Here is a 27,449-nt window from a genome sequence, read left to right as displayed (position 1 = left end):
CAACATCAGGATACAAATTCTGTACTACTGAGCTGATTTAAAATAAGTCAAGTCAATTCAATGTTATTTATATAGCCCAAAATCACAAATGTAAAAGGGAAATTTTTTACTTGTTTTCTGTGACAATTGACTGTCCATCTTGCGATAAATACAGCTACTTTTGAGTTTTTGTTTGTGTTTGAATAATTTTTTGTGCATATTAAGAGCTTCTCCCACTTTTGAAAAAAGCGTGCAAGCCATTTTTCTATGAAACAGGACTTTAAATAGCATTTATCATCATTTTTTGTGCATTCAAGTTAATAAAGGCTTTGGATACAGAAGACCCATGTCATCCAGGTAAAACACCCACCTGCGGTATCACCATTATTTCTTCTATTTTCTTTCTGTCTGAGCAGACTGATTCCAGCCATTTGTTCTGAGGGTTTTCTGACAGCTTTTCAAACACGGACGCCTCGCAGCAGACATTCTTCTGAAAAGTGAGCTGATCAAGCTGCCAACAGAGGCCGACCACCGAATCGTCCACCTGCCGCTCTCCCCAGGTGTTGTAGTCGCACCAGCCTGCGATGTTGAAGGACTGCGTCGGCTCAGTGAGTTGAAAGGCGAGAGAGGAGTTGCAGTGACCCTCAAGCCAGGCATTTGCTTTATTACGCAGCAGACTGTTTAGAAAAGTTTTGTTTGAGCAAACCTCTTTAGTAAAACCATTCTGATCGAGGCGGATGCAATGTGACAGAATGTCAGTGGTGATTTGCATCACGTCATGCCACTCTGAGTAACGACAAGAATCTAACACTAATAAATCCACGTTGGGGAACGGTGGTGGAGTGGGCATGTTTGTGCAGTTAGGCATGAACTGCCCGTTTGCAGGGTTGGAGAATAAAAGCATGAAGAATAGGGTGTGCCCACACATGAGGTTGGTCAATCTGGGTCTGTCCAGGCTCATGCAGAACTCCAGTAAGGAGGGGTCCACCAGGACGGAGGGCTGGCTGATCCACTGCTCATAGGCGCAGAACTGACTCACCATGTAGCCCGGGTCTGCGGAGGAGTTGGCACAGTATCCGTACAGCCAGCTGGTCATCTGATCCGAGAGCAGCTTTCTCATCAACGAAGCATTGTTACACACCTGCTTCACAAACTCCTCACGTTGGTTATCGCTGCACAGTGACACGAGGACAGCGTCCACCACCTTGTCCTCCGCCCAGCTGTTGTAGTTACAGGCGAGCAGTTTGAGGTTGGAGGCTTCTCTGACTCCTCGATAAGGTGCAGAACCAGGGAGGGGAAGAGTCTCAGAGGGAGAGGGGACAGGGGTGGAGGGCTGTGCGTCCCCAAGGCTGCAGTCAGATGAACGGCTGAGGAGCGGAGACGCCAGTGTTTGAATAACGTTACACATGTTGCTCCACACCTGCTCTATCTGGTCAGGGCTGAGGGAGCTTAACGCCTGGCAAAAGGTGCGCACAGATGTAGATGAGCCCACTCTTGACCCCGTGAGGACGTCAGCGCACAGCGTGTCGTTGAGCCTGGACAGGTTTTGACGATCACATTTAAGCAGGATGTCGTGGGCGTTTTCAGCGTCATCTTTAGCCTCTGAGCCGCTGCGTTGGAAGGGGAAAATGGGAGGATTCAGGCAGTCTGTCCCTGGATATGTACACATGGTCTGTGTTGGAGCCAGGAAGATATCCAGGAGGATGTCAGTGATGGCGTTAGAGAAGGACCAGCTCACATTGTGAGTTATTCCCCTAAACAAAACAGGAATTTAATAATTGTTACAGATTCTTTCAATCATTATATTATTTACTACAACGGATTAAGATTTTGCATTGTTTTATGCTTAAGGGTATTCTTTACTTACTTACTACCTTCCATCGTGATTAAGCTGAATTTTTTTTATTCTAAATCATATCGTTAACACCAGTGTTTGTTTTTAAATCGCTACTGGTGATCAAAAGCTCTACAGGGTAGCTTTAATATGGAAAATGGTTAATGTGAATTTCACGAATGACTTACCACATAATGAGCTGCTTGAGATCTCCTGAAGAACAAGTGAGAAAACAATGTAATGAGCATAAATAAGTTGTAAAGAATGTATATTATACAGTGCAGTATTCAAATGTTTATACTGATGAAAAATAATGCTTTACCTTGCTCACAGGTATCTAGTCCATCTAAAGATGGGATTCTAATTCCAAACTGCAAAGCTATTTTAATATAATCCATTGGTATTTGCAGCACCGTTGCCATGAAATTTGAGACATACGTCACAGCTGCATCCACAACGCCACTCACAGCACTCACCAAACCACCAGAGAGAGGGAGACTTGAGAGAATATTTATAAATGTTTGCTGAAAACCGTTAAATGCTGCCGACGTTGAATCCCCCATCCTGAGGTAGGCCCTCAGGATGCTGTCGGACTCTCCATCGGGGCTCAGCGGAGTGCAGGTCTGGGATCTCAGAGACGACACAAACATCAGCAGCGGCTTCGCTACCTCCAGAGACATGGCCTTCGTTAGTTCTGCCTCCAGTCCACAGTCCTGTCTCCCAGACAGAATACAAACTAATGTTTTGGGAAGGTCATCTATGAATCCTTCTCTCATCAGGGGTTGAAAGACGGCGTACACGCTACTCAAAACACCATAATATGCATTTAGATCAAAACCGTCTCCTGGGGAGGAGGTGCTGAAGCTGCGCTTGTTTCCATTTTCACCTGACAACGAGTGGATTTGATTAATAACTTTCTGGATGTCTTCCTCTAATTTGATGGAATCGTCAGTAGTCTGGTCGGACTTTCTTTGTATTAAATTGGGTTGTGAATACACCTGCTTGACATCACATATGATTCCTGTAGATATTCAGAAAACAAAAATAAATGAAATGTTTAGTTTTGCTGTCTACAGTGACATTTACTATAAAGTTAACTTATCTTTAAGTTTTATTTAAACAGGTATTTCCCATTGCAGTTTGAAACGTCTTTTGCAGATATGACAAGATATTATGTATACAATATATTTTTATACAGATCTAGTTATTAGCACTTTTAAGTCCTACAACAAGCTCTTCTTTCTCATAATTAATAATATAACTTTATTAAAAAAGAAATCTTGATAATTTAGCTTTTCTTATCAAATACTAATCCCTTATTATAGCCATCTCAGTGTGAAAAATCTTCACTACAGTTTTTCAGACAGTGCCGCCTGAAAGCTTTCTGAAATCATATTTTGTACTTACCAAACATGATGCACACCACGCATGCAGCTGGTGTCGACCACATTGTAAGTGTCTTCAATCAAATACAAGCAGGCAACCTCTGCAGATATTAATAATAATAATAATAATAAATCCACTTTGTTTTATCTGGTAGAGATGTTCAGCAGAGGCAGAACAACAGCGTTCATATTAGCGAACAAGTCAGCATTCAACAAGCTGTCGTCACTCATCCTTCAAACCTCTTCTCTTCCCAGCAGGCCCGAGGAGATGATCCCTCTAATGTGACACTCTGCTCTGAGAGGCTGCAGGCTCCTCACCTCCGTCTCTCTCTGCAACTCTACACCTGCTCTGAAAGCAGCGTAATTAGGGACACCGGTAAAGGGGGAAAAAGTAGGTGCGAAACGAGGGCTGTGAAACACAGAAGGGATTTCTGCAACAGGCCTGGCCATCGGTGCTGAATTATTAATGGAGTGTGTTGATTAACTCCTGCATCTGAAACCGGAGTCCTGTCGGAGGAGCCAGAAGACACCAGACTGACTGCTGGCGGATTTACAAGACATCTGCTGCAAACACTCGGATAGACTTTTTACAACTCAAACAAAACATGTTGAAAATTCCCCAACAATAACCCCTTTAAATGGCGTTCACCAATAAGTGTACATTTTATGATTATGTCATAGTAATTAATTTTCAATGGTTCCAACATTGTTTAAGTAGTTTTATTGGAAACCCATCTCAAGTTTTGACCCCCCCCAAAAAGAAATTCAACTAAATTTTCTAATCACCTTTTCGTTACAAATCAACTAATAAATGAATCAACTGTGATGTTTTTCTACGACATCCATTAATTGTGCAAATTAAATTGTCATCCAAAAAAGTTAACTCAATCATGATTGAAGGAAAAAGTTGATGTCTGCATCCAACATAACATTATACTGTTTCACAAGCATCTAAAAGGAGAAGGAATTTAAATTAAGTGGTTCCAATAGCCAAAATAGTTATTTGGCAAATATAAAATACTATTAGTTAAGATTACACAATATAAACCGTGGTTAAAATAATACTTAACATTAGGCCTCTACAATAAAGAGTAATTTTCGTTTATGCTACACAATCCGAGAGCGAGAACTTCCGTATTATTTTAGGTAAACATTAGGGAGTAGGGTGAGTGCTACAACCGTCTCTTCAGCATAAATGTGAGTAACTTTAACATTACAGTCAAACATTCCTCTTTTCCTACCATGAAGTGTCCCACAAGTCATGAGAAATAAAAACAAAGGGCATGCAAGAGGTTTTAAGTTTAAAACTTTGTTTCAGAAATTCAATGTAACTGTATATACACTTTACAATAGCATAGCCCGGGGGGCTAACAAAGATGTCTTAAAACATTTTAAATACATCTTAAGCACAAATAGCAATTCTTGCAAGTAAAATGGCTTAACGAATATTGAAAAAAATAAAATAAAAATCATTAACACGATCGCTTTTCTGCAGAAAAAGTGCCATGATTAAAATTTAATTCAGGACTTTCCCACAAAGCAAGCGGTATTCTCTACATGCTAAGTTTAACAGTTCAGTGACATTGCGCTAAACTAAACATACAGATATTTGTAAGAAAAGAAAAAAAACACTCCATCTGATGTAAAGTTAAATCTTCATTAATACATTTAAAAAGTAGATATGACATGCCTTTTAAAATCAAAAATACAAAAAGTTTTTCCTTACTTTAAGGATTTTTTCAAACATGAAGCTGCATGTATTGTACAACACTCAGTGTACAATAAAACTGGTAATGCACGTAAAAATGAGCTGGATTAAAAGTATCAAACGCCTCCCACCAATTCTTCAGAAACAAGCCTTGAATTATAATTATACATTATCACACTGAGGGGACGAGCACACCTGGGCTACATCGCACACCCAAAGTGAGGCTTGCCTACTGAAAGATGGCAGTCAGGATAGTAAGAGGTCATGGGGGTGGGGCGGGCGGGTGGAGGGGTTTACCATGGTTGGACCTCAAGACATGTTTCCTCTTCCATGCACCTTGTTCTTGCCTCCTCAACAAGCACTAAAATGCAGATACGAGCTGCCACTTCTCATCTTTTTGTTCGTTGATGCGGAGAGAACAAAACAAGGGATTTGGAAAGACACTTAAGACTTCACCCCATGTGCAATTTACATTCATAGTCTGGACATGTTTACCCATAACAGTATGTCTGATAAATCACCATTGTGCCCTGTAACAATTTTTACTGTAATACAAACAAATTCTAATTTCTGGAGAGCTACTAACTCCTGGTGGTAAAGAAAGGCAAAGGCAGCGGGACGCTGAACAGATGGAAAACCATCTCTGAGCTGAACCTGTGTTAAGTGAGCAGCAGGGATTGTTTGAACAGGGTACAGCAGGGTTCACCTGCAAATTTACTAATGGGGGGGGGACGGGGACTCAATCGAATCACAGAACACAACACTTACAGCAGACGGGGAAATAATAGGGGAAGGCTTTGTGTGTCTAGGGTTCACCACCAGCAGAGCTTTGAGGTCTGATTGCCTCTTTCCATCGAAGCATTTTGGGGGGTGAGAGCGCAGGAAATGAAATGTGGGTGGGAGGGGGTTATAAGGTGGGGAAAGTGTATGGCACTGTACAGGCAACCGAGACAAATCCAAAACACTCACATTTGCTTCAACAAAAAAAAAAAAAAAAAAAAAGAAGCACTTTTCTTCAAACTGAAGAAGAACTGAAAAAGGTTCAACAACGCATGCCAAATTGTCACAGAGATTCAAGTCAACTGTTGAGGGTTTGGGCTATTTGAGCGCTCCGTCCCAGGTTTAGGCCTGTCAGGACGCCAAGAAAACATCTACATGTCTGCCTACTGTTTGTCTCACGATTAAATAAATTAAGTTGAAACAACAGAGTAAAATGTCAGTTTGTCCTATGTCGAGTGTCCAGGCTGATGTCGGGCAGAAACACATTCATATAGTTACCATTCTTAAACACATTGCTGTAAACTGCACTAAACATAAAAAAAAAAAAAAAAGCTTAAAAGTACAAAGTAAAGTAATATGAAACAGGTAGAGGAGCCGTCAGTGAAGCTGACCATTAAAACAGTATGTTGCTGGTGCCAGATATGGCTGGTACAGGGTCTGGCCATAGAGGTCTACCATGGGTAGACTCTATGACACACTGGCAGAGATGTGCTACATTAGTCATAATGCTACTGATATAGCCATCAAATTACAACTGAAAGAAACTGAGCTCTGATCTTAGCCCGAATACTTGATTAGGAGTTAAAGACAATACTGATTATAGACATATGACAAATCAAATACTATTATTAAAGAAGGTCAATGTTGACACATCACTTTGAAAATGAATGCCCTCAAACCTTTACAATATGTCAGATTTACAGGTAAGGACAGTCTTAATCCTAACATTTAAATAAGGAGCCATTTTGTGTCCACAGTGATGCCAACACGTCCAATTAAACCTCTATTTGTTAGAATGAGAACAAACTATACTTTAAGTCCTGGTACAATTAAATTTAGTTTGACTATGCAGTGGACTGACATTATTATGCACCCATGTTCTCCTAATAGGAAAAAGGCTTACAATAAAAACTTACAAGACCCTTTTAAAACATCATATCTTACAAACAGAAGTAAAACATTTTGAAAAGCCATCTTTTTTTTTAAACAATGAAACACCAGTTTTACCAGAAAATAAACTGCAACCAACAATAGAAACTTGACTCAGCTACGGAGGAATGCATATGCTTTAAAGGCTACAGATTGTAGGTTCGTCAAACACCAAATAAGTGTATGTGTGTGCGTGTGGATAGGAGTCAACATACACACATGCACAGATTGATTTACAGGCCAGTCATTCCTGCTGAAAATAGTCTGTAGCCACAGAGTGCGGTTATTCGTCAGCGTCAACGGCGTGAGCACCAGCGGTCGTTTTGGGTTCAGGGACTCGGTCGGGGTGGAGTTCCTCTTTACCAGGTTGCATTTTCATATCCTCTAAACCAGCACCAAGACTTCCTAATTTAGTGTGGAGGAGATATCCGGCTCCACAGCTGGAGAGTCAGTGGAAAAAAAAGGAGTTTACCTGGGCTTGTTCATAGCATCTGTAATTTCATTTTAACATTAAAAAAATTTCACCCAGATTTTTAAAAATGTTTTTCTTTTCAAGTCTTTTTAAAAAGCAACAGTGGGTTTAAAAAACACAAACAAAAAAAGGCTTAAATTTTAACCGTAATGGCAATGTTGTAGTTCGTAATCCAAAGAGGGGCTTTTTACACGCGAGTTGTTCTCAGTTTTTTCATGTTGTCCCGTTCAGAAAGACTGAGGTCAAGTTCAATCAGGGGGCAACAAGTCGTGAAGCCTGAACCTCTCCCGAACATGTGGCCGCACATCCTCATTCTGACAAGATCAGCATCAGGGGGAGGGCATGAAAGGGGGAGATAAAGAACAAGTTAGATTCACTGAATTTGTAAAATATAACTGATATAGGGAAGGGTAACGTTAGAATTTTATCAATACTACAACTCTTATCAATACTCCTGACTGGTTCGGTTCTTTAACGATACTCTTAGCAGTTATTTTTCATTGCTAGAACAGGATTAGAATCAATTTATATTCTAAATATAACTAAATGTTTCTAGAGCAGAAACAGTAACATTTACAGTAACAAATTCAGTATCAAACTCAACAGTCCTTGCCGAGGTGTCCTTGAGCAAGACACCTAACCCCAAGTTGCTCCCCGGGCGCTTCATTGCAGCCCACTGCTCCTCCGGGATGGGTTAAATGCAGAGAAATAATTTCCCCATTGTGGGACTAATAAAGGCTTAATTAATTATTATAATAATATCTTACTGAAAAGTGATTTAAAATGTAAATTCAATTAAATATGATATAGCTTATCAATGCTCCGGTCTTTTATAATTTAGCGCTGTATCCACCCGGGGGTTTTGGTACCAATCTCTACTCTGATGTAGCCGTTATAATATGTCTGACAGTCGTTATTGAACATTAGGACATCTTACCATCTCAACCAACTTCTCCAGGAAGGGCACCAGCTTCAGCAGCTCATTGTCATTCTTGTCCATGAACCAGCTCTCTATGGGAATCCCATTGGACAACTGTCGGGAACAAAAACATGCCACGATTGATTAATGAGTAATGTAATTTGTAAAAAAATAAATAAAAAAAATCAATGTCTTCAGTGTTTTTCTAATTTATTTTGCAATGAGGGAAAAGTGGAGCTGACGGGCTAAGTAAAACACACTCAGCTTGGGATGTATGAGAATAGACAGTTTTCCCAGTCAGACCCAGTCCACACTTCATTTTAAAAACGCATATCTTTTGCTACGTATACACTGAGTGTCCACACTAGGCCAGAGTTTTAGGGCACCGAAAACAGATGAGTTTGAAAACGTCGGGGTTACCTCCTAGTATGGACAGGCGGAAACCTTTTCTAAGTAATGCTTATTTTGCTCTGCATAACTATTGTGAAGTCCAAAAGGAACAAAAGTATTAATGCTCTCCAGTGCGACAGGGACTTCAGCCACCGGTAGAGCTTCGAGTGAAAAAACATACGACGTGTTCATTTCAAAGTAAATTTGATGTGTGTGAGAGAGATAGAGAAAGACCTGCTGCGTTGCAACTAAGCCTGAAGAAAAAAAACCAAAGAACTTCTAAAACTTCACAGAACTTTGTCTGCTTTAGTTTATAAAGGAAGATCTTAAGTATCAAGCGCTACCTTTTATTATTAAGGGGAATATTATCATACTCTGTTGTGGACATCATTTTGAAAAACGGTACTAAAACACGAAAATATTTTTTGTTGTGAAACAGCGTTTTAAAATGAAAACGTAGTAGTGTGGACATGGCCTCAGACGTCAGGCTGAAGCTAGTTTGATAATCTCGCAAAGAGTCTGCCAGTGTCATATTTTGTTTAGGTGTTCACCTGATATGCAAAGGCTTGCGGTGAATTGTCAATGATGATCGTCTTTGACAGGTCTCTGCCCAAGATGTTGAGGTCCTTGATGTAGTTTCCCTGGACACAGACACAATGCTCACGAAACAACCTGTGTCTACAGTTACAGTGGGGAATGAAAGGAAAGAGGGAGGAGAGAAAATAAAAATAAAAATCAGTGACAAGGTCAGAGCATCAATAATTCAGAAAAACCACAACACCGACACCTCAACAGCAGCTCATGCCAACGGTGCTGCATAAAGCTTTTTGAGCTCGTCCTCTTTTCATTCAGGCTCCCATCAGCTTGAGTTTGTCTTGCAATTATAAACAAACTAATAGAAAACACATCGTACCTCACGAGCTGCTTTTTAGGATCCAAGATGTTGAGCAATTTGTCTGCATACACCTTTTTAGAGGCTGTAAAAAGGATGATCTAGGAAAGGGAGAAAATCATCTGTAATTTTTGTTTTTCAAAGTTAATTCACCGATTAGATTTATTAACAGGAGCAGTCAGGTTATATTTACCTCATAGATTTGGGACATGCGTTCCAAAAACTCTCTAAAGAACGGCCTCAAGCGCACATACACCTGCACAACAACAAACAGGGAAGCGAACCTTCATGATCAACACAGCAACAGTTTAATGCAGGTCAACATTAATTTGATCAAAATAGTGTTCATTTCAGTTTGTCTATTGAATTGGACAGTTCTCAAACTCTTTGACAAACCTGTCCATTTTTTTCAAGTACACCTTCCTTAAAGTAAGGCTTTTTACAAATGATATTTTATCCCCCTCTAGTGGCATCAGGAAATAAAGCAGAGGGAAACATTCCTGTAAGACAGTTCTTACCTGGTAAATGACATCTTGAAAGAGGACAGGAAATGTAAGTGCTGCATCCTCAAGCTCATTTAAACTGCAGTGGACCAATGTTTCATCCTGAACACAACAGATAAAATACTAAGACACTCTTCTATATCTAATGACATCTTTACATTTTAACAGAGCTTCAGTATTATTTCATGTGAACGAATAAACAATTTGCTGTTGTATGCTATTACTGACCAGGTCAAGGACCAGAGAGAATTCAGGCGTGCTGCGTGTCTTCAGTGGCAAAGCTGGCTTACGAGTGAGCTGCTCTTCTGTCAGTGGAGGGACGTGCTTGATGAAGAAATATCTACAAATCAAAACATCAAATACTTTAAGTCAAGTAAAGCATCAACTTAAACCACAATATTCTAACCAATGTGGAATACTTTGTCTGGTCAAACTTTGTCAGTTCTGCTGTTGGCTTTATTGCATTGATGTAGGTCAGGTAGGTGGTCTGGATATCAATTGTCTTAACTTCAGTTTTGACCTGGTCGAATCAAATGTCTCACCATTCTACAAACAATGCTCCCATTTGCAGAGTGTAACTTTTGTCACACCCCCTTGCTTATCCCGAAAGCTTGGTTAAATTATCCCAATAGTCATTGCTTTCCAAATATCAGCGTTCTGTTCATTTAGTCTGGCTATAGGAGTACGCATTTAATGACTGCAGTCTTTACTCACGGGTCAAAGACTTCCCAGTCTTCCTCATAGGTTGCCTCTGTTGGTACTGTAGCAGGCATAGAGTCCACATATGCCATATCTGGACTGGAGCCTGGAGCTTGGACAACAAAAGGGATTAAAAAAAAAAAAAAAAAAAAAAAAAAAAGAACAAGATTAGAAACAGGAACACAAAATATTAATACCATAACGTGAATTAAAACTGTTTCAGAAACACATGTTCTTAGCCATCATATCTACCTGTGAGGGGTGGAAGGTCAGCATCAGCACAGATCTCTCCCTCCCTCGCTGTGGGACAAACCTCGGGGATGTGTGGAGGTCGCATAGGTGGCAGCTGTGCTACACTAGAGTAGAAGTTAGTGGTGGCACACAGTTCCTGTGTGGATGTTGCTGTGGCTGTGCTGGTGGGCGTCTCTACGGTTTGCTCTATGTCCAGCTGCTTGACTATCTCCTCAGCCTCCAAGGCCTGGTCTGGAGAGTCTGAGCCAGAAGAGGCTGAATGACAAATACAAAAGAGGTGTTTAAGCTGTCTACTATCCTGACATAACTGACACAAAAGACTAGGGCTGGGTATTGGTACTCAATACCTTTAAAGTATCTTTTGAAATAAGCCAGTACCAAGTAGTATTGACAATTCTTTAGTCAAGTGATACCGGTGGTGGCGATAGCAGTGACTGCTGCATGAGCGCTTTGCAGTGCAGCAGCGATTAGCTAGCCAGTGAGGCACACACACACAGCTTCCATTCAAATGATGGGTATTGAGTTAAGTACTCTGTTGGTATCGGTATCACTTGATCACAAGGGATACCAGTACCAGGATGCTGGTATTGTTCCTGGCTTTGTAATTTCTTAAACGATACACAGCCCTCCAAAAGACAAGCATCAACACTATGATAAAAACTTTTTTCAGTACATACATACTATAGCTTTGAGCATTATGCTTGCAATGAATCAAGCAGGCTACATCAGGTCTGCATACCATTTTTAGATGGTGAGAAGAAGTTGAAAACCGGGGAAAAGATGGTCCCAAGAAGGGTGGTTCTGGCAGGGGTTGTGGGCAACTCAACGGCTGTTGTCTCCTCCACACTGCCATTAGGCTTCTCCTTACTTCTGTCATGATTGGTTGCCTCTGCAGGGGAGAAGTGACGTGAGGTTAAAGAGAGTTGACAGAAACAAGTGGAAAATAAAGACTGTAGTTAGTGTTTTTGTTTGAGTGCCACTCACGTCCATTGAGGGAGCCTCTCCGGCCAACCCTGCTGATAGTCCTGCGGGGGGTGTTGGTGTTTGGGGTTGTAGAGGTGATCAGGTTATTGTCGACATCACAGTGGAGGCGTGTCTTCTTGGCTGGGCTCTCCTGCTGCACCTTAAGGAGACAAGAAATCATGCAGTGAATAGTTGTAATGATATAAAAACATTCCGGACTGTCTCCAATTAAAAGTAGTGAGGCCTGGTGATAACTTTGTTCGTGAATCCAAAATAATGGTGGTCCTAGATCACACTGCGAGACATATCAACCAACGGTCGATTGGAAAATCTAGTAACCAAAGAAAGTTTGTTTCTGACTAAATTCTCTCAGAGTAACTGCTGCTATGACCTATGCCTACTAAATCTGTAGAATGAAATGATGGTTATAGGAGTGGTCCTTTTTCTTGTTTACATCTATTATTATACCCATCTTGCATCGTGGGATGCAATATGAACGTGGCAGATCCCAGTTGTCTCATACTGTGTAGAGGCCATGAGCTATAAATAATCAAAAAGTAAAAAAATGTTTTACTCTGCTTGTTAAAGGAATTTACAAACTGAGGCAATATGCTTCAATTAGGACTTGAATAATATGGTCCACAGGGGACCATGAAATGACAATATCATTTTAAAACAATATAAACCCCCACCCTTCCCCCTTCTCTTTCTAAAAAGGAAAAGACTCTTTAAGCAGAGTTCACTTTTCCACTTGTTACTGCCTCCTGTTCCTGCACCAACTCTGTGAGCCAGAAGCTAAAATTAGAACAGAGTCCAAGTTCTCAGACAAGCTGCTGCATTCCTCCAGACATTTCTTAGGAAACATGAGACTTACACCAAGAAACACATTATTTAACTCAGCTACCTGGAGAGCACAGTGCTAAATACAGTTTAAAAAACTAGCACTGATAAATCACACACAGAAGAGAGAAGACAACATAACAATGGTCCAAGGAGCACCGCATTCATAAACATTGAAGTCATTCAAAACGCAGGATCATTTGGTGTGATCAATGAGGTAGTTACCTTAACAGCATTTCCTCTGATGAACTTCTTGATGGTGGAGAACAAGCCCCTCCCTCCACTAGTAGGCGTGTCCTCTTCTACTTCTGAATGCCGCCGCTTGGTTCGGGATGGGCGGCTTGCCAGACTGGGGATCGGCTGCTGAGACGCCTTACGCATTCTCAGCCTCATTGTTTTAGCAGTCACATGTAAGGCTGTTGTTAAAAGAAAAAGAAAAACTTCAGACACAGGGAAAGATGGTAGATCCAGACATCAATATGACTGTACAGTCAAAAAAAAAAAGTAAGCAAATACTCAAGTATTAAGGTGGACAAAGTTGTTTTAACAGTCTCAACTGTTAACAATGAGTCCGTAGGGTGTATCTATCTGCAGTGGGTTAATACTAGTGCATTTTCTGCTAACATCTGGATTCATTCAAGATCCCATTTCACTTGCATCACAGAGGATCACAGCAGCCACAGCTGGCTTTACTTCCATTGTACAGTAAAAAAAAAAAAAAAAAAAAAAAAAAAAAAAAGTTGTCTAGGATCTTACTATAGACGCATGTATTATGCAGCTACGTACATACAAGATCAAAGACGACAACAAAATACAGGGATTGAAAAACTGCAAACATGGACAAAGATTTTTAAATGTACCCAAACTGATCTGGTTGTAGCTCAGATTGGGTACATTTAAAAACATATCTGAAGGAAATTCCTTCCTTATTCTCTAAAGCTGAGGGATGTTGCTATTCGCAGTGAGGATGAATTGTCTGTTAGTCAAGCACGCCAGCCCTTTGCGCTTACGTAACAGCAGCTGGCTGAAAATGTGTCTGGACATATCCACAACCTGTCAGGAACCCTAAACACACAATAGCGCCATCTCGGCATACTGTAAATCTCACATACTGTAAATGTCCCCCACTACATCTGTTTTACATTTACACAGGGGTGTACTGTATCCATGAACACACCAGAGGTGTAGGTGCTGTTGCTTAATCATGTGCGTGCAAAAACACCAACAGGCGCTTTAACAGCTTCAGAGTACATGGTAACATTAAAGAAGCAGGCCGGCAAGAAAATCGAGAAAAAGCCAGATATTTAATTTACATTAAGGTCAATGTACTAGTTTGAAAAATAATACACTCCCTGTTACTATCGCGTCCAACATAGCCCTCAGATTCAACATTTTTCTGATTAGGGTGTGCGATTAAAAAAAACCTGGGCTTCATTAGAACATCCTTCTAAGAGAGGTTTTATAACACAACTCAAGAATTTGAAAATTATAATCCAATTAATATTCATGATCCTCTGAAATAGTTTTAGAAAATACAAAACAATACACGTGTACTTTTGAGAGTTACATGCGAAGGATCTCGCCCTAATGCATTTGGGATTTTTAAAATAACGTAACCCGTAAACGACCAAAACAATGTACAACTTGGATTTAGAAATTGCAGCAATGACACTGTCTTTCATAAATTAATTGTGTCTGTAAACAGTATCTCCGGCAAGATCCTATCACTGCGGTTGTGCTACTCGCATTACTATTTTTCGGACTAGACCGTTAGGTTCAACTTCTTTGTCCAATCCTTAATTTATTCAAAAGCAGCTTGATAAACCACTTTATGTACAGCCCTGATGAATCTTTACTTGCTCCCCTTATATTGTGTCATACAGAGAGAAAAAGAAAAAACGTATCACAATGATCCTCAATAGCAGGAACAAAAGCCTTTAAGTGGTGTGTTGATGAGCCTCATGTGTTTGTTTCTCCTGGTGAATGGGTCAGAGCTGCTAATTCAACCAAACAGATATTTCAAGCAGCATTATTGTTGTTGTCGAGCAGAAATATCCCACAGGTTGCATTAAATCAGTAAAGCGGAGGCTTCATGACCACAACTTTTCTTTGATGATGCAATGTTCGTACGCATTAGCAATACAAATCTCTAATATATTTCTCTGAAACCTCAGGAGCAAAAACTGACAGATTTTTATTTATTTTTTGCTCCAGTTTCTGCTCTTAGATGCTTGTTTAAGAAAGGAGATGCACTTATGACTTCTGGTGACTAGTAGTTCTCTTGAATACCTATGTTGAATACACTTATTGTAAGTCGCTTTGGATAAAAGCGTCTGCTAAATGACTGTAATGTAATGTATGCAAATAGGTGTCGCCCCTGTAATGTGATCATATATATACACCATTTTATCATCTGTTTCTTAAAATACAGTACCAGTCAAAAGTTTGGACACACCTTTTCATTCAATGGTTTTTCTTTATTTTAATTTTTTTCTACATTGTAGATTAACATTGAAGACATCCAAACTATGAAGGAACACATATGGAATTATGTGGTAAACAAACAAATGCTCAACAAACCAGAATATGTTTTATATTTTACATTCTTCAGAGTAGTTGAATGAGAAGGTGTGTCCAAACTTGACTGGTGCTGTACAAACACCATTTTATAGTGTGTTTCTTAAAACACTTAAACACCATGTATGTGAACTGTACTTAAAGTCGCTCTTGGTGTCTCGTCCACACGACACAGATGAAAGGCCTGTTCACTGTGTCATTACATCTCGCCTCAGTTTGCATGGCAACAGCGCCGGGGCCGCCACACAGCACCTCTAACCGAAGGACCCGCACAGCCAGGCACGAACGAGTGAGCGGGAAATAAGAACATGCATGCACAGGGCCTCGTCGTCCGGACAACGTCGTCCTCTCTGCGAACGACGTCGGCTTAAGAAATGATTCAAACACAAACACACACATATTATATATAATATATATAATATATTATACATATATATGTGTGTATAGAAACACACATATATATGTCACGTGCCTCAGTAAAGCCCCAAATAAACGTGTTAGAGACGCACAGCACGAGCACAGGAGCTAAGCTCGAGCCAGACATCGTTAATCACAACAGCTAACGCTAGCATTAGCATTAGCTAGCTAGCGTTAGCTCGGCGGCGTTAGCTCGGTTACCCGCTGAGCAGGTCCACGCTGTCTGTAGCAACACGTCAGTGGTTGAGCCTGTAGTCTCGACCAGTGTAAACGACACACCGACGTGTCTGCCTCGACATTTAAACAGCGGAGAACACCTCGTTAGCTGAAGTAGCGTTGTTAGCTCAGCCCGGGTGACATGCTAACGTTAGCACAAGAGGAAGCTAGCCGTCCTTCACCCTCACGAACCTCAGCTCACTGCTACACGTGAGCCCGTAACGCGACGCTGCTGTGGGTGAAGCCTGGTCAGCGGGGTGACCAGTCAGAGAGTCAGGGTGAGATAACGTGTCGGGGTGAGCCGGGTCCGTGGTAGGCCGCGGGCAGCCCCTACGGCTAGCTTAGCTTAGCCTAGCTTAGCCGCACACCGCCGCCTGTAAACGCTGCTTCGGTAAACAGAGAGGACGTCTGCGTCCTTTCGTTGTCCAGCAGACACGTTGACTTACTTACGTCCCGCTGATCCTTCCCGACGGACTGACGGTCTGTCTGTGTCTGTTGTCTGCGGTCTGTCGCTGCTCAGGGTCCGTCTCTGGATCCACTCACCGCTGTGTTGCCAGGCGCCATTTCCCGCCTCTGCTCGGTCTCTTCTAGCAGAGACCCGTATGGACACAGACACACCCCCTTACCTCTGAAGACACCGTCAGTCTGCAGCCAACACCACCTACCGCCACGCTGAGGACTGAATGCCCCAAAACAATGCACCATACATTGTTTTGCATTTCTTACTGGATAGTCAACATGTTTTATAGTCACTGTAAATAGAAGCACACGTCATTGTACTTATGATCTAAAGACTTTCAGCTGCTGCACCATTAGATTACACAACTACACTCTAAAGCACTGGCACACCTGACAAATGACATGAAGCATCACCTTTAATAAAGTTAAATTACATTCAATGTGCCTTTCCATGAGAAACCAATTTTCCCAGCCGCACAAACAGAACTGATCCCATGTTCACAGATTTCCCTAAAAGGTGAGGAACTGTGTTTCCTCGGTACAAATGGTAACAGTTTATCTACATTACGTAAGGAGAGACCTCATTAATGGAAGCATGTGTACAGTATGTCAGCTCTATGTGTGCTTGGTTAATCTTTGCACACTGGAAGATACCAACATCGCTCCAAGTATTGCTTAAGCATCAGTATTTTGCTCAGTTGATTATTACCAAAAGGTTTGAAATACATGCAATGGCATCATAGAAAAAACAGAACGAGGAGCACCTTTCAGTGTCTGTCACAATAAAACAAAATGATTTAATAGGCCAGAAGCAAAGTCCTTGGCATTTGCAATGCATTCCCACTCCTGTAAACGAAAAAAAAAATGGTCTTCCACGTACAAGTCCCAAAAATTATGTTAGAAAGGCAGAATGCTGGATTAGTCTCTTTGATAAACATCTCCGGTGAAGAGTTTGTTTATATCAAGCAACAGCAACCTGTGAAGAAAAGTAGCAAAAAAAACAACACAGTTCGACCTTGAGGTTCAGCTGCGAGTCAACATGGCTCTTCAGATCACTCCGTTATAGACTGAGGCAGTTATCAAATAACAAAACTCAACAGTCAGTGTACATTATGTCACATCTACTGCCATAGCTTAGAACCCATTAGCAAATCAACAGCAACTCAGGACAATGCCATGATTGTTTTCCTTTGTATTATGGTACGTTATTCAGAATTAATCTATTAGTTGCAATGTCTGTTTTTCAAAATTGTCCGTGACATTGAGGATGAACCCTATAAATTCTTAAACATGTTGATTTGAAACTATTTTCTCAAGAAAAGACCGTGGTTGTAGAGGAAGGTCTCAATATTTGTAATTATTTACGGCTGTACAAGTTCCCATTCAAAGAATGTCAATGGCTTGATGTCTTTTCCCATAATCCACAGCTCGGTCTCCCTGCATGTCACGATCATCATCATCTGGAAAAAAGAAAGCAACACAACCATTAGACATGTAATAATATACTTAATGAAGTGCTGTAACCATGCTCCATTGTAAAATAAAAAAAACACTTGTATATTTATATAAAGTTGCATGTCCTCCCTATAAGTCCAATCACATCTTAAGCTTTATTCCAAACTGTTACAGTGCATCCATAAAGAAACCTACAGGGCAGTGAGTAAATATCAGGATGTATGTTTTTGGTTGGGTTTTTTTGGACATACTTCAGCACACTGGATTTGAAATGAAACATTGACTTCAGGTTTAAGTGCTGAACGGTGTTTGAGGATGGTCAGGTCCATCTTGAGTGAACAATGCTGGACTCACAGCCCTTTTGAACATAGTCCCCCTGATTTTACAACAAAGTATTAATCTAGAAGAAATATATTGAGGATACATCCAATTTTGGGAGGAATGCTTCCTACATCTATCTAGCATTTTATTAGCTTCCTCGTCGGTCATTAAAATAACAAGAACATCCTAGATTTTTATTGAAATCAGACTGTCACGGAACAGTTTAACACAGATATAACCGATACACATGACAAATCACAGCCATGTAACAGAAACAAAATGGTAATGTAGTATTGTTACACGCTTATCAAATATTAAAATTCTAATCTAATAGGCAAACAGAAAAACATATGGAAGGAAACAATAGGAAAAAATAAAAAACATGGACATGCATTTCAATATTTCAAGGAGAACACAGACACATTCACAAACACAGTGAGCTATATTTATCTACTGCTCTAGATGTGGGTCAGATGTTTGGTGGGCACAGACAGGTGGTATAGCTAAAAGGAAGCACAGGCAGGAGACAAAAATGGACACTTGCTCTCACAGAACCGTAAGTTTTCCCCATACATGGGAAAATAGGGTGCCAATATTGTTACTGTTGCTACACAGTAAACAATGCCTGACAAAATTCAGTCACTCATCCTGAACTGAAGGTGCTCTCGGTCGTAGCTCTCAATCAGGCTCGAGGACCAAACTCAGGGTGCTGTGAGCTACTCTAACTGTCGAGACAAATGCAGGGGCGCGGCAGCAGGACAGGGGTGGAAGGAGGGAGGGAGCAAGGGAGGAATGGTGGATACACATCTGGACAGGCAGTCCAGTCCCCCGGCCTGGCTCACCTTGAACGTCTTCCTCCCCACCATCACCATCCTCTTCCTCATTGTAGGCCAGCTCAGCCTGCTTGTCGGCCTCATACTCACCCACGTTCCCATCATCCCCATTGTAGTCCGCTAGCTTAGAGCCGTGTTGCGGATCTACTGGGGACTCGTTCTCATCAAAGAACCGGCCTGCAGGAGGCAGAGAAGGGCCTCATCAGGAAGGGAGGGAAGCGGAGGCAGTTGTAGGAAGACGGGGAGGAATGGGGGAAATATTGCATAATGAATGCATGAAGAGTGATCGTATGAAGAGGATGACAAAGGATGATGAGGTGAATGAATACAGAGCGTAAGACTGTAATTAGAAGACAAGTGTTTCTGAAGAGTAAAGGAGAGTCAATCATGGACTTGAAAGCGGAGCCAAGTGGGAACAAAAGGGGTTCCTTCTGTAATGAGGGATTGTTTAAAGTTTGGAGGGCACAGAGGGCTAATTGAGTTACCGGTTTAATCATCGATACAATCCAATCAATGAAATACAATAGCCCTGCTGTAAATCCCATCTTATGTTTTGTTTTTGTTGGTACTGTGTCTGTGAGAAGTGTTGATTCAACTCAAGGGTCTTTTGTAAAGCCAAAGATACAGTAATAAACCAATAGTTGATAAGTGTTATAATAAAAAAAGCAAGTTGATGTATTCTACTGGATGTTGTGAATATGAACAAGTCATTGTGGAACAATGGCATTTTTCAGTCTTATAACTTAAAATTTTAAATGACTTGATCAGAGGTTTCTGATTAAAAAAAATAAATACAAACGACTCGAGATTCTCTGAGCCAGGCAGTGTCTTTGAGCTGTAGGGTCTAGTGAGCACCCGACGCTGCCAAAAACGAGGCATCTGGTGGGTGTCGGGTGTTAATTTGCCAGAATAGGATGCAAGTATAATGAAATCAGAGGCGGAAGATTAGAAGAAAAACAAATTGAAGACGTGCACTGAATGCAGCCAGTGTTTTAAGCAGCAGAGCTGCAGGGTGTGAGGTGATTGTGTGAGGGAGATGATAAAATAGATCATATGAAAACAGAGAGGAAGGAGGGAGAAAAGGCAGCAGAGCAGAAGCCAGGCAGCAGGAAAGGATCATCTGGGAACCAGGTGTGTGTCATTGGTCTCCTCTCCTCTGCAACTGAGCCCTCTCTCTCCTCCCTGACAGCGCTCCTAGCCATGTTCAGACATGACTTACATTCACCAACTTTCATGAAAATGTGTGATGTAGGAGTGGGGGGTGTAACCAGTTAGTAATGGGCAATATTCACACAGATGGCATGACCGGAAATTGTATTTCAGTCTCTGCGTTGACACACATCACAGAGAGCTGGGAGGCAGGAGCTAAGCACAAAGGCAGAGCTAACAAGAATTTGCTGTCATTGTACTTTTTCATGTGCAATGATATTTTTTCCCACCCCTTCAAAAGCAATAAAAAAAATACTAAAAAATAATGAAACCTCCAACCTCAACACCCCGCCCCCCCCGCATATTTCAGTATTCACTCTTTTCAAAGTGTTGAGGAAGAACTCACTTTGGCGGTGGTGAACTGGCTCGGCTGGAACTTGATCTCCGGCGTGGCGAGGCTGGATGGGGTTGGGCACCTGGGCAGGGTTGGGGGGCAGAGGAATCACCTTCAAGTGTTCACGGTCACCCTTGACATTATCAGGAGCTGACAATAAGAAAGAGGTTAGGTTCTGTTGTGTAGATGATCTCTTGCAAACCACCTTCTCACCTCGACTAAATCTCCTTAGCTCAATCATGAACACTTTGCAATCAAGGGCCAATTAATGCTTTTTTTAATAGAACCTCTTATTCATAAAGCACAGTGTGCTAAACCTACTCTACTGAGATAACAGTTCTCTGATCCTAGCTTCACTTGACTAAACATTCAGTGAAATAAAAACACATATCTAAAGACTTAAAGTACTCAAAGGACAGGCTGTTATAATTAAAACCAATTACAAGAATGTGGAGCATTCTGTACCTTGAAGTTGTCTTTGCTGTTCTCCCAGTTCGTCTGCCTTGATACCTGCCTTGTTGTCTTCTTCAAACACTATGGGTTTGTCTGCCTGTTTGATGATGCCTGGAGGGGCGACCACTACTTCTCGGACCTCCACTCTGTCCTGCTGGAGCCCGGGCTGATCCAGGGACAGGCCTTGGCCCGCAGGGCCGTCCGCTGCCCCGACTCCAGGGCCAGGGCCAGCACCAGCTCCGACAACCACATCAGGGGCTTCATCGTGCTTCTGAGTTATGGCTGGTTTCTTCAAGGCTGTGGATACATTAAGTGCCAAAGTGAGAAAGGAGAAGGAGAGACAACTTGAATTTTTGTGTTTTACTCGCCAGAAGGAGAGAAATACAATAGACCCAGTTTTGGTTTAAATTTTACGGTTATAACCGTTTTACTTCAAGGATTCATTTGCTTGTGTGTTTGTCCAGTTCTCTCACTCTTGGTTGTTTGTAGTCCCCTCAACAAGTCGCAGATTCAAATGAGTTCAAATTTGAAACCTGATCATCTCTCCATTGGCATTGGGATCATCTTCAATATTGTTTTACTTGACCTTCTTCTACCCACACTGCTTTGAAAATGTCATGGTAAACAATATACCCTCAACATAGTTTTCACCACTCATCATTTCTCTGGGTTTGCCAGCCTAACAATTACTGTTGGAAGTTTGGAACACTGCTCACCAAATTGAAGGTCGTCAATTTTTCCCACCTCACTGTCTTCGATACCAGGCATGCCAGCATCACTGCCAGGCTTACCCATCTCTTCTGTAACAGAGCAGAAGGAATGTCAAGTTGATAGTGGACTGGTTGACTTTAAAATAGATCGATGTGTTCCTTGTTTCACAGTAACATAAACAGGAATAACAAACAAAGGGAACTAACAGTGTGCAATTATGTTATAAATGAATTTCTTCTATCAAACACATATTACATTTAGTGTTTAAGTGCATTGCCATACAAAGGATTTGGTCGATGCGTTCACATCCACTGTACCTTTTAAATCTGGACTGTCATGCCGGCGAGTGGCCACTGTATGGTGCTCTCCAACCATCTCCACCCTGGGTGCTCCCTCAGCAAGTCTACCTGCCACTGCACCCTTTTGGCTGTCCATCACACTCTGAAGAATTAAAAAGATCAATCAGAAAGAAGGAGCATATGGGCAATGGAAAGAAGAAGAAACTCTGTTTAATGAATAGGGGGTGTTTCAACAGAAATAGAGACACAGGGGAATGACTTAAGTTTGGCTGTTAACGTCAGTACATCTGTGTTGTCGGGGCACAACCCTTCACTATTTAACAAAGAGGCGCGACAACGATCAACATCTCATTTGTTGAGATTTATCAATACTGACCTGTCTTAGCTTTGATGCTTCTTCCTCCAGGGTCTTTTTTGTTTCTTCATACTCTTCTTTCAGTTGTGCAATCTGTCGTCCACACTGTAAACTAATGAACACACATACCCAATAAGTTTCATCCACAGTCTCTGGGATTGTTTCCACCATACTACAAAGGTTATTTGTGCAAAATAGAATAAAATTAAACTGCAAAACTGAACTAAAACCTTTATGTCACACAATATAAGTGAAACATCACTGAGATCAGATCAGCCACATCAAGAGACAAGTGAATAGGATATTAATATAACAAATTACTGAAAATCATAGAATTATTGTGAGTATGCCATCAAAATAATTAATTTCGATGAGAACGGATTATTTGTGAAGCATAAATTCGTATTTTGAGAAATGTTATAGACATCATGTCACATATCATCTAAGTGGGTAGAACCCAAAAGGATTCAGTTAGGCCGACAAGAAGTTGTAAAGATTTAACCCACCTCTCATACTCCAGTTTTCTTTCCAAGGTAGTGCTGTTTTTCTTCACTTCTCTTAGCTGCTCTTCCTGTTTCATGAACTCCTGCTTCAGCTCCTTTAGCTGCTCTGTTAACAGCAACACAAACACACATACAAAATGTTTGAGAGGTTTAATCCTGGTCTGCTAGTGAAATATATTTTCCTAAAGAGACTTTCTATCATTACAAATCAAATATATTGAGGGGTTTTGTGTTGGAGAGTGCCCTCTACCTGGCAAACAGGGCTAAAATCCTACCTTTCAGCCTCTGGATTTCTGTCATTTGGGCAGTGACATCACCTTGCACCTTCATCTGTACAAATGAGAGAGAATACCAGTTTAAGAAGCTCATTATCTTGTTTACACCCCTACTAACAGCTTCCCTGGTAAGCCATAGAGGACTTAGCTGTGCAACAGGTTCTCCAATTAGATGACAATGCCAACAAGGGGGAACAGGTTTGTCTTGTTTTTCTGTTTAACAAGGCATCACAGAACAAACAGATGGCACCCACTGTGACACTTTAAGCAGTTACTTCAACATGGCAATACATTCCTGACTATCCAAATCAGTATGTGGCATCAGTCTGTTATCTAAATGCATGGTGGCTGATCGCATGCTGAGTAAGCAATGTTTTTGGATTTATACGGGTATTGTAGTATCTCACAATAACTGCCTTTGTAAATACCAGCACAGAAGTTGGTAGCTCAAACATAACTGTTTCTTTAAATCTTTCTTAAGCATCTTTATGATCTTTTCCTTAGGCACTTAACTTACACTGAGACACCAGGAAAATAGAAACCTCAGCATACTGTAATGCAATCCAATAGAATAGCTCTGCAATAAACAGTACTGGTGTTAAAATAAAGGGAGGGAGGGAGTAAGCAAGCTAAAGAGGGAGGCAAACTTGAACCTTGAAGTTCAAAGTGAGACCCGAAATCTATCTTTTTGGTTTTGTCCTCCAGATGAAGACAGGCCCAATTTCTGGCAGACCGAGGTTGAAAACAGAAAATAGAAAAAAAGGGCATCTAACCATATTTTGGCAAAACAATGATTGCAATGCAAATTAATTAATGTGTATATTAACAAACAGTGGTGAAGTCAATTGTGACGCTGGAGGGGTTTGAGAGACTAGCTTTTGGCCCCTAATTCCATACAGCTTGTCACCTTTGGAGTCCTTTGTGATTGTCTGAGTTCTTGAATGAGTTTTAACTGACAGAAGACAGTGAGGAAAGAGTGGACAGGAAATACAGCATCAATGTGTTGTAAAGCCTGAAACCTCATCCTGTCACCCCTTCACATGTGGTTAACGGCTTCCCCATGAAGCATTGCATTGCAGGCTTCTCAGTGTACGTAGCATGCATCTGTTGGAACAGGGTTAGGCTGTTGAGTAAAGAAAGGAGTGGAGCAGCAGCTCTTTAAAAAAAATGTCCCTTATCTTGATTGTGTAAACAGGGAACAGGATACCGAAGTTAATATCAAGATACAAGGGAGCATGGACTTCTCTTTATTCCACGTGTCACTACCTATACTCTCTTCAACAATGAGGGGGAAAAATGAACATCTGCGCTACTTTTTTTAATTTTTTTTAAATCTCTTACACAAACAGTGAAACTGGTGAATAAAACATAAATTTGTCATTAAAACATAAGAGTTAGAAGATTAGACATTGCCAGCACAACGGGCAACTAGACAGAGGGCTAACTGCTAGAGAGGGCCATTGTTTTGCTATGATTTGATTTGGCAACAGAATATGGGATTTGGCTCACAAACACAGCATGTGATAGTAAGCAGAAGAGTCGATTCAGAATAAAATATTTAATCATTAGGCTGACTGGTGACTCTTTCCCCCCCCAAGATCATTTTTTCCCTACCGGGTCTTCATTTATGAAGAGCACCGGCTGGTTTAACTTTCAGACCTTGTTTGCTGAGCCTGTATAGTAGATCACCATATGTATGAATGTGTGGCCCATTATAAGCAGCATTATTTCTCTGGTCCCAAAATAAGACTATGACTCTGCAACACACATTGGATAAGTTAAACAAATGTATGCCTGTCCATGAGAAATAAGCATCAGATTGAATGCAAATTACAGGAAAACCTCCCTCTCCATCTGTTGTCTAATTGTCTCCCGGGGCAGCTGGACACATTGATGTTCAGAGGGTGCTGGGACACAAAACACAGTGAATTGCTGGCTGGACCAATACCCAGTACAAGAGGGGGGAAATGCCTTGTGGAGCATACAGACGTGCCACACTTAAATACATTATAAGTGGCTTAGAGGCGTGGGCGCAGTGAAACAACAGGACACTTTTTTTCTTAAATATACCCTCAAAAGGAGAAGTTATCAACACACTTATAATAATAAAAATACAATGTTGGTTAAGCATTACTTAAGTTCTGAGGTGGATTAATGAGTTTCCCAGCAAAGGAGAATTCAAGTTGATACATCATCTGCCACTTGGTACCAAACGACCACTCCATTGACATCTCCATAAGGACTCCTTCACCTTGCCTCTTTAAAAGTACATTTAAAGACATCTGAGTGGGGAGATCATAGCAATATGACGTATGTGATGGAAATATTACCTTTCCTAGTTGCATTACAGTTAAGTTTATCTAAACTTACCTGTCTAGCTTAGTGAAATTAACAATGCGCCTGCTTTGTTTTCACATCCCCATCACTATTTGCTCTCTCAGAGAACATACCACCCACCCCTAGAATAAATATTGTAAGATGGCTTTAACAGAAATGTTGATGATCTAGAGCAGTGGTTCTCAACCTTTTTTCAGTGATGTACCCCCTGTGAAATACTTTTTTAGCAAAGTACCCCCTAACCAGCGCAAAGCATTTTTGGTTGAAAAAAAGATGTAATACTAAGCGCTCTGCCATCAGTGTCTGATTTATTACACTGACGATTGCATTGTTGCATTAAATTCAGTTTATGAACTTACACTTATATTTTATTGAATATTTATTAAATAACAATTTTTAAAGGATTTTTGAATGGATGCTAATTTTAAATGTATTTTTTAAAAATCTCACATACCCCCATTTGAGAACCACTGATCTAGAGAAACAAAACCCCACTTTAGTACACTTTGTTATGGACACCCAGCTTTACCTGAGGAGGGTTTAGTCAGAGGGCTTTTCCCAGTCTGTGGAAACTTTGGTCATCTGTTTCTGCATAACATGTGCACCCTCTGATCATCCCTCCTCCTGCTATCTCCCGGTAAAAACCAGTGCCAGTGTAACCAAACCGGGGTTAGGGGATCAGACATGGCTACTGTACCTTTTCATCAGTGCACTTTTTGATAATAGCCTCCCGGGCCTGCAGCTTGCCCTCCAGGACATTGTAGTCCCCATCCTTCTGGTCCATCTGCTTCCTGTGCGTGTCCACCTGCACCATCAGCTCCGAGTTGCGCTTCTCCAGCCGGCTGCGCGCCGCGTCCGTGCGCTTCACCTGCGTCTGCACCTCCGCCAGCTCGTCCAGCGCGCGGCCGTGCTTGTTGGTCGCCGTCCAGTAGTTGAACGACAGGATGGCGATGATCAGCATCAAGAAGATGAGGATGAAGGACGGGAGGCGGCCTCCGCGTCGGTTCGCACCAAAGCCCACCATTTCAAAAAAAACAAACAAACAAAGCGTATCGTTACCGCAACCTACAGAGCCGCGAGACGCATCCGTCTACGTGACATGCCGCGTGGATGCGGCACGGGGGAGCGAAGCACTACAGGACTGTCAGGACCGGGCATGACTTTCTCACATCGCCACTGCTCCTTAATCTCCTTCCTCCTTCCGCACACCGGGCATCCTCTCTGCAAATCCGTCCAATGTCAGCGGGTCGCGGGTCGGAGGGAGCACGCCCGCGGGGACGTGGCCTAGCTCAGCGGAGAGACGAGACGAGACGTGGACAGCTACGCGACACCGTGGCAGTGAGAGGAGGAGGCGGAGGAGGAGGAGGAGGCGGAGGAGGAGGGGGGTGCACACCAAACCACACAGCTACGGTGCTGCCCGTGACCCTCTAGGGAGCCCGGGTGGACCGCACACACCGGCGGCCGGAGCTCGTCGTAGCCGCAGAGCCTCCGTCTCTCTGACCCGCTGACGCTGCTCCGCTGACGTCGTTAGCTCCGCTGACGTCGCCCGGCTCTCCGCTCCACACGGGGGGTGAGGAGACACCGGTAACGACCGTCAGACAGAAGAGTAGCGTCTCCTCGTTCAGTCGTTGTATTATCGGTGGCGTCAGATGCTAGCACAGGCTTTGTGTCACACTGTCTCGCTTTCTCTGCCGATCAAACGTGATTTGTGCGCGTTGTGAAGCTGCGTGTAATGCGGCGGCGCAGCTTCCGCGCTCTGCACAGCCACACTTCAGAATAAAGGTCGAGACGGCACAAAGAAAACGTGGCTTTTAATGTCTTGACGGCAGTGTCTTTATGTGTGGTTGGCTTTTGTATAAACTTGTTTGTACGTCGTCGGTTTAACGTCTACGCTTGTGTTTTACAAGGTGAACGAATATCATCGGCCACA

The 27,449-nt window shown here is 41.8% G+C and overlaps 2 protein-coding genes across 5 annotated transcripts; both read right to left on the bottom strand.

Annotated features, from left to right (window-relative positions):
• Nucleotides 1–4,517: 4,517 nt before the first annotated feature.
• Nucleotides 4,518–16,591, bottom strand: ctdspl2b (CTD (carboxy-terminal domain, RNA polymerase II, polypeptide A) small phosphatase like 2b). 2 transcript variants are annotated; one of them, XM_054610978.1, is made up of 13 exons: nucleotides 16,426–16,591; nucleotides 12,991–13,181; nucleotides 11,947–12,085; nucleotides 11,702–11,851; nucleotides 10,963–11,217; nucleotides 10,726–10,822; nucleotides 10,240–10,351; nucleotides 10,027–10,113; nucleotides 9,702–9,764; nucleotides 9,530–9,609; nucleotides 9,168–9,294; nucleotides 8,245–8,340; nucleotides 4,518–7,621 (listed from the first exon to the last, which is right to left on the bottom strand). In XM_054610978.1, the coding sequence occupies exons 2-13, from the start codon at nucleotides 13,156–13,158 to the stop codon at nucleotides 7,556–7,558; spliced, it is 1,440 nt and encodes a 479-aa protein (XP_054466953.1). In that variant the 5' UTR covers nucleotides 13,159–13,181; nucleotides 16,426–16,591; the 3' UTR covers nucleotides 4,518–7,555. The 2 variants fall into 2 exon arrangements, with proteins under 2 accessions (XP_054466953.1, XP_054466943.1); XM_054610968.1 differs by having other exon boundaries at nucleotides 16,422–16,510.
• A 266-nt stretch (nucleotides 16,592–16,857) lies between these two features.
• golm2 (golgi membrane protein 2) lies at nucleotides 16,858–27,382 on the bottom strand. 3 transcript variants are annotated; one of them, XM_054613202.1, is made up of 10 exons: nucleotides 26,217–27,382; nucleotides 23,183–23,237; nucleotides 22,911–23,013; nucleotides 22,426–22,516; nucleotides 22,068–22,191; nucleotides 21,756–21,839; nucleotides 21,052–21,336; nucleotides 20,599–20,736; nucleotides 19,053–19,220; nucleotides 16,858–17,894 (listed from the first exon to the last, which is right to left on the bottom strand). In XM_054613202.1, exons 1-10 carry the CDS (start codon nucleotides 26,541–26,543, stop codon nucleotides 17,818–17,820), a joined length of 1,452 nt encoding a protein of 483 aa, XP_054469177.1. In that variant the 5' UTR covers nucleotides 26,544–27,382; the 3' UTR covers nucleotides 16,858–17,817. The 3 variants fall into 3 exon arrangements, with proteins under 3 accessions (XP_054469177.1, XP_054469176.1, XP_054469175.1); XM_054613201.1 differs by lacking the exon at nucleotides 19,053–19,220 and having other exon boundaries at nucleotides 16,859–17,894; nucleotides 21,756–21,836; nucleotides 26,217–27,358; XM_054613200.1 differs by lacking the exon at nucleotides 19,053–19,220 and having other exon boundaries at nucleotides 16,859–17,894; nucleotides 26,217–27,357.
• Between the last annotated feature and the right edge of the window lie 67 nt (nucleotides 27,383–27,449).

The sequence above is a fragment of the Anoplopoma fimbria genome, chromosome 2 (assembly GCF_027596085.1).
Source record: "Anoplopoma fimbria isolate UVic2021 breed Golden Eagle Sablefish chromosome 2, Afim_UVic_2022, whole genome shotgun sequence".
NCBI lineage: Eukaryota > Metazoa > Chordata > Actinopteri > Perciformes > Anoplopomatidae > Anoplopoma > Anoplopoma fimbria.
Note: the sequence above shows the minus strand (reverse complement) of the source record. Positions and strands in the feature narration are given on the sequence as shown.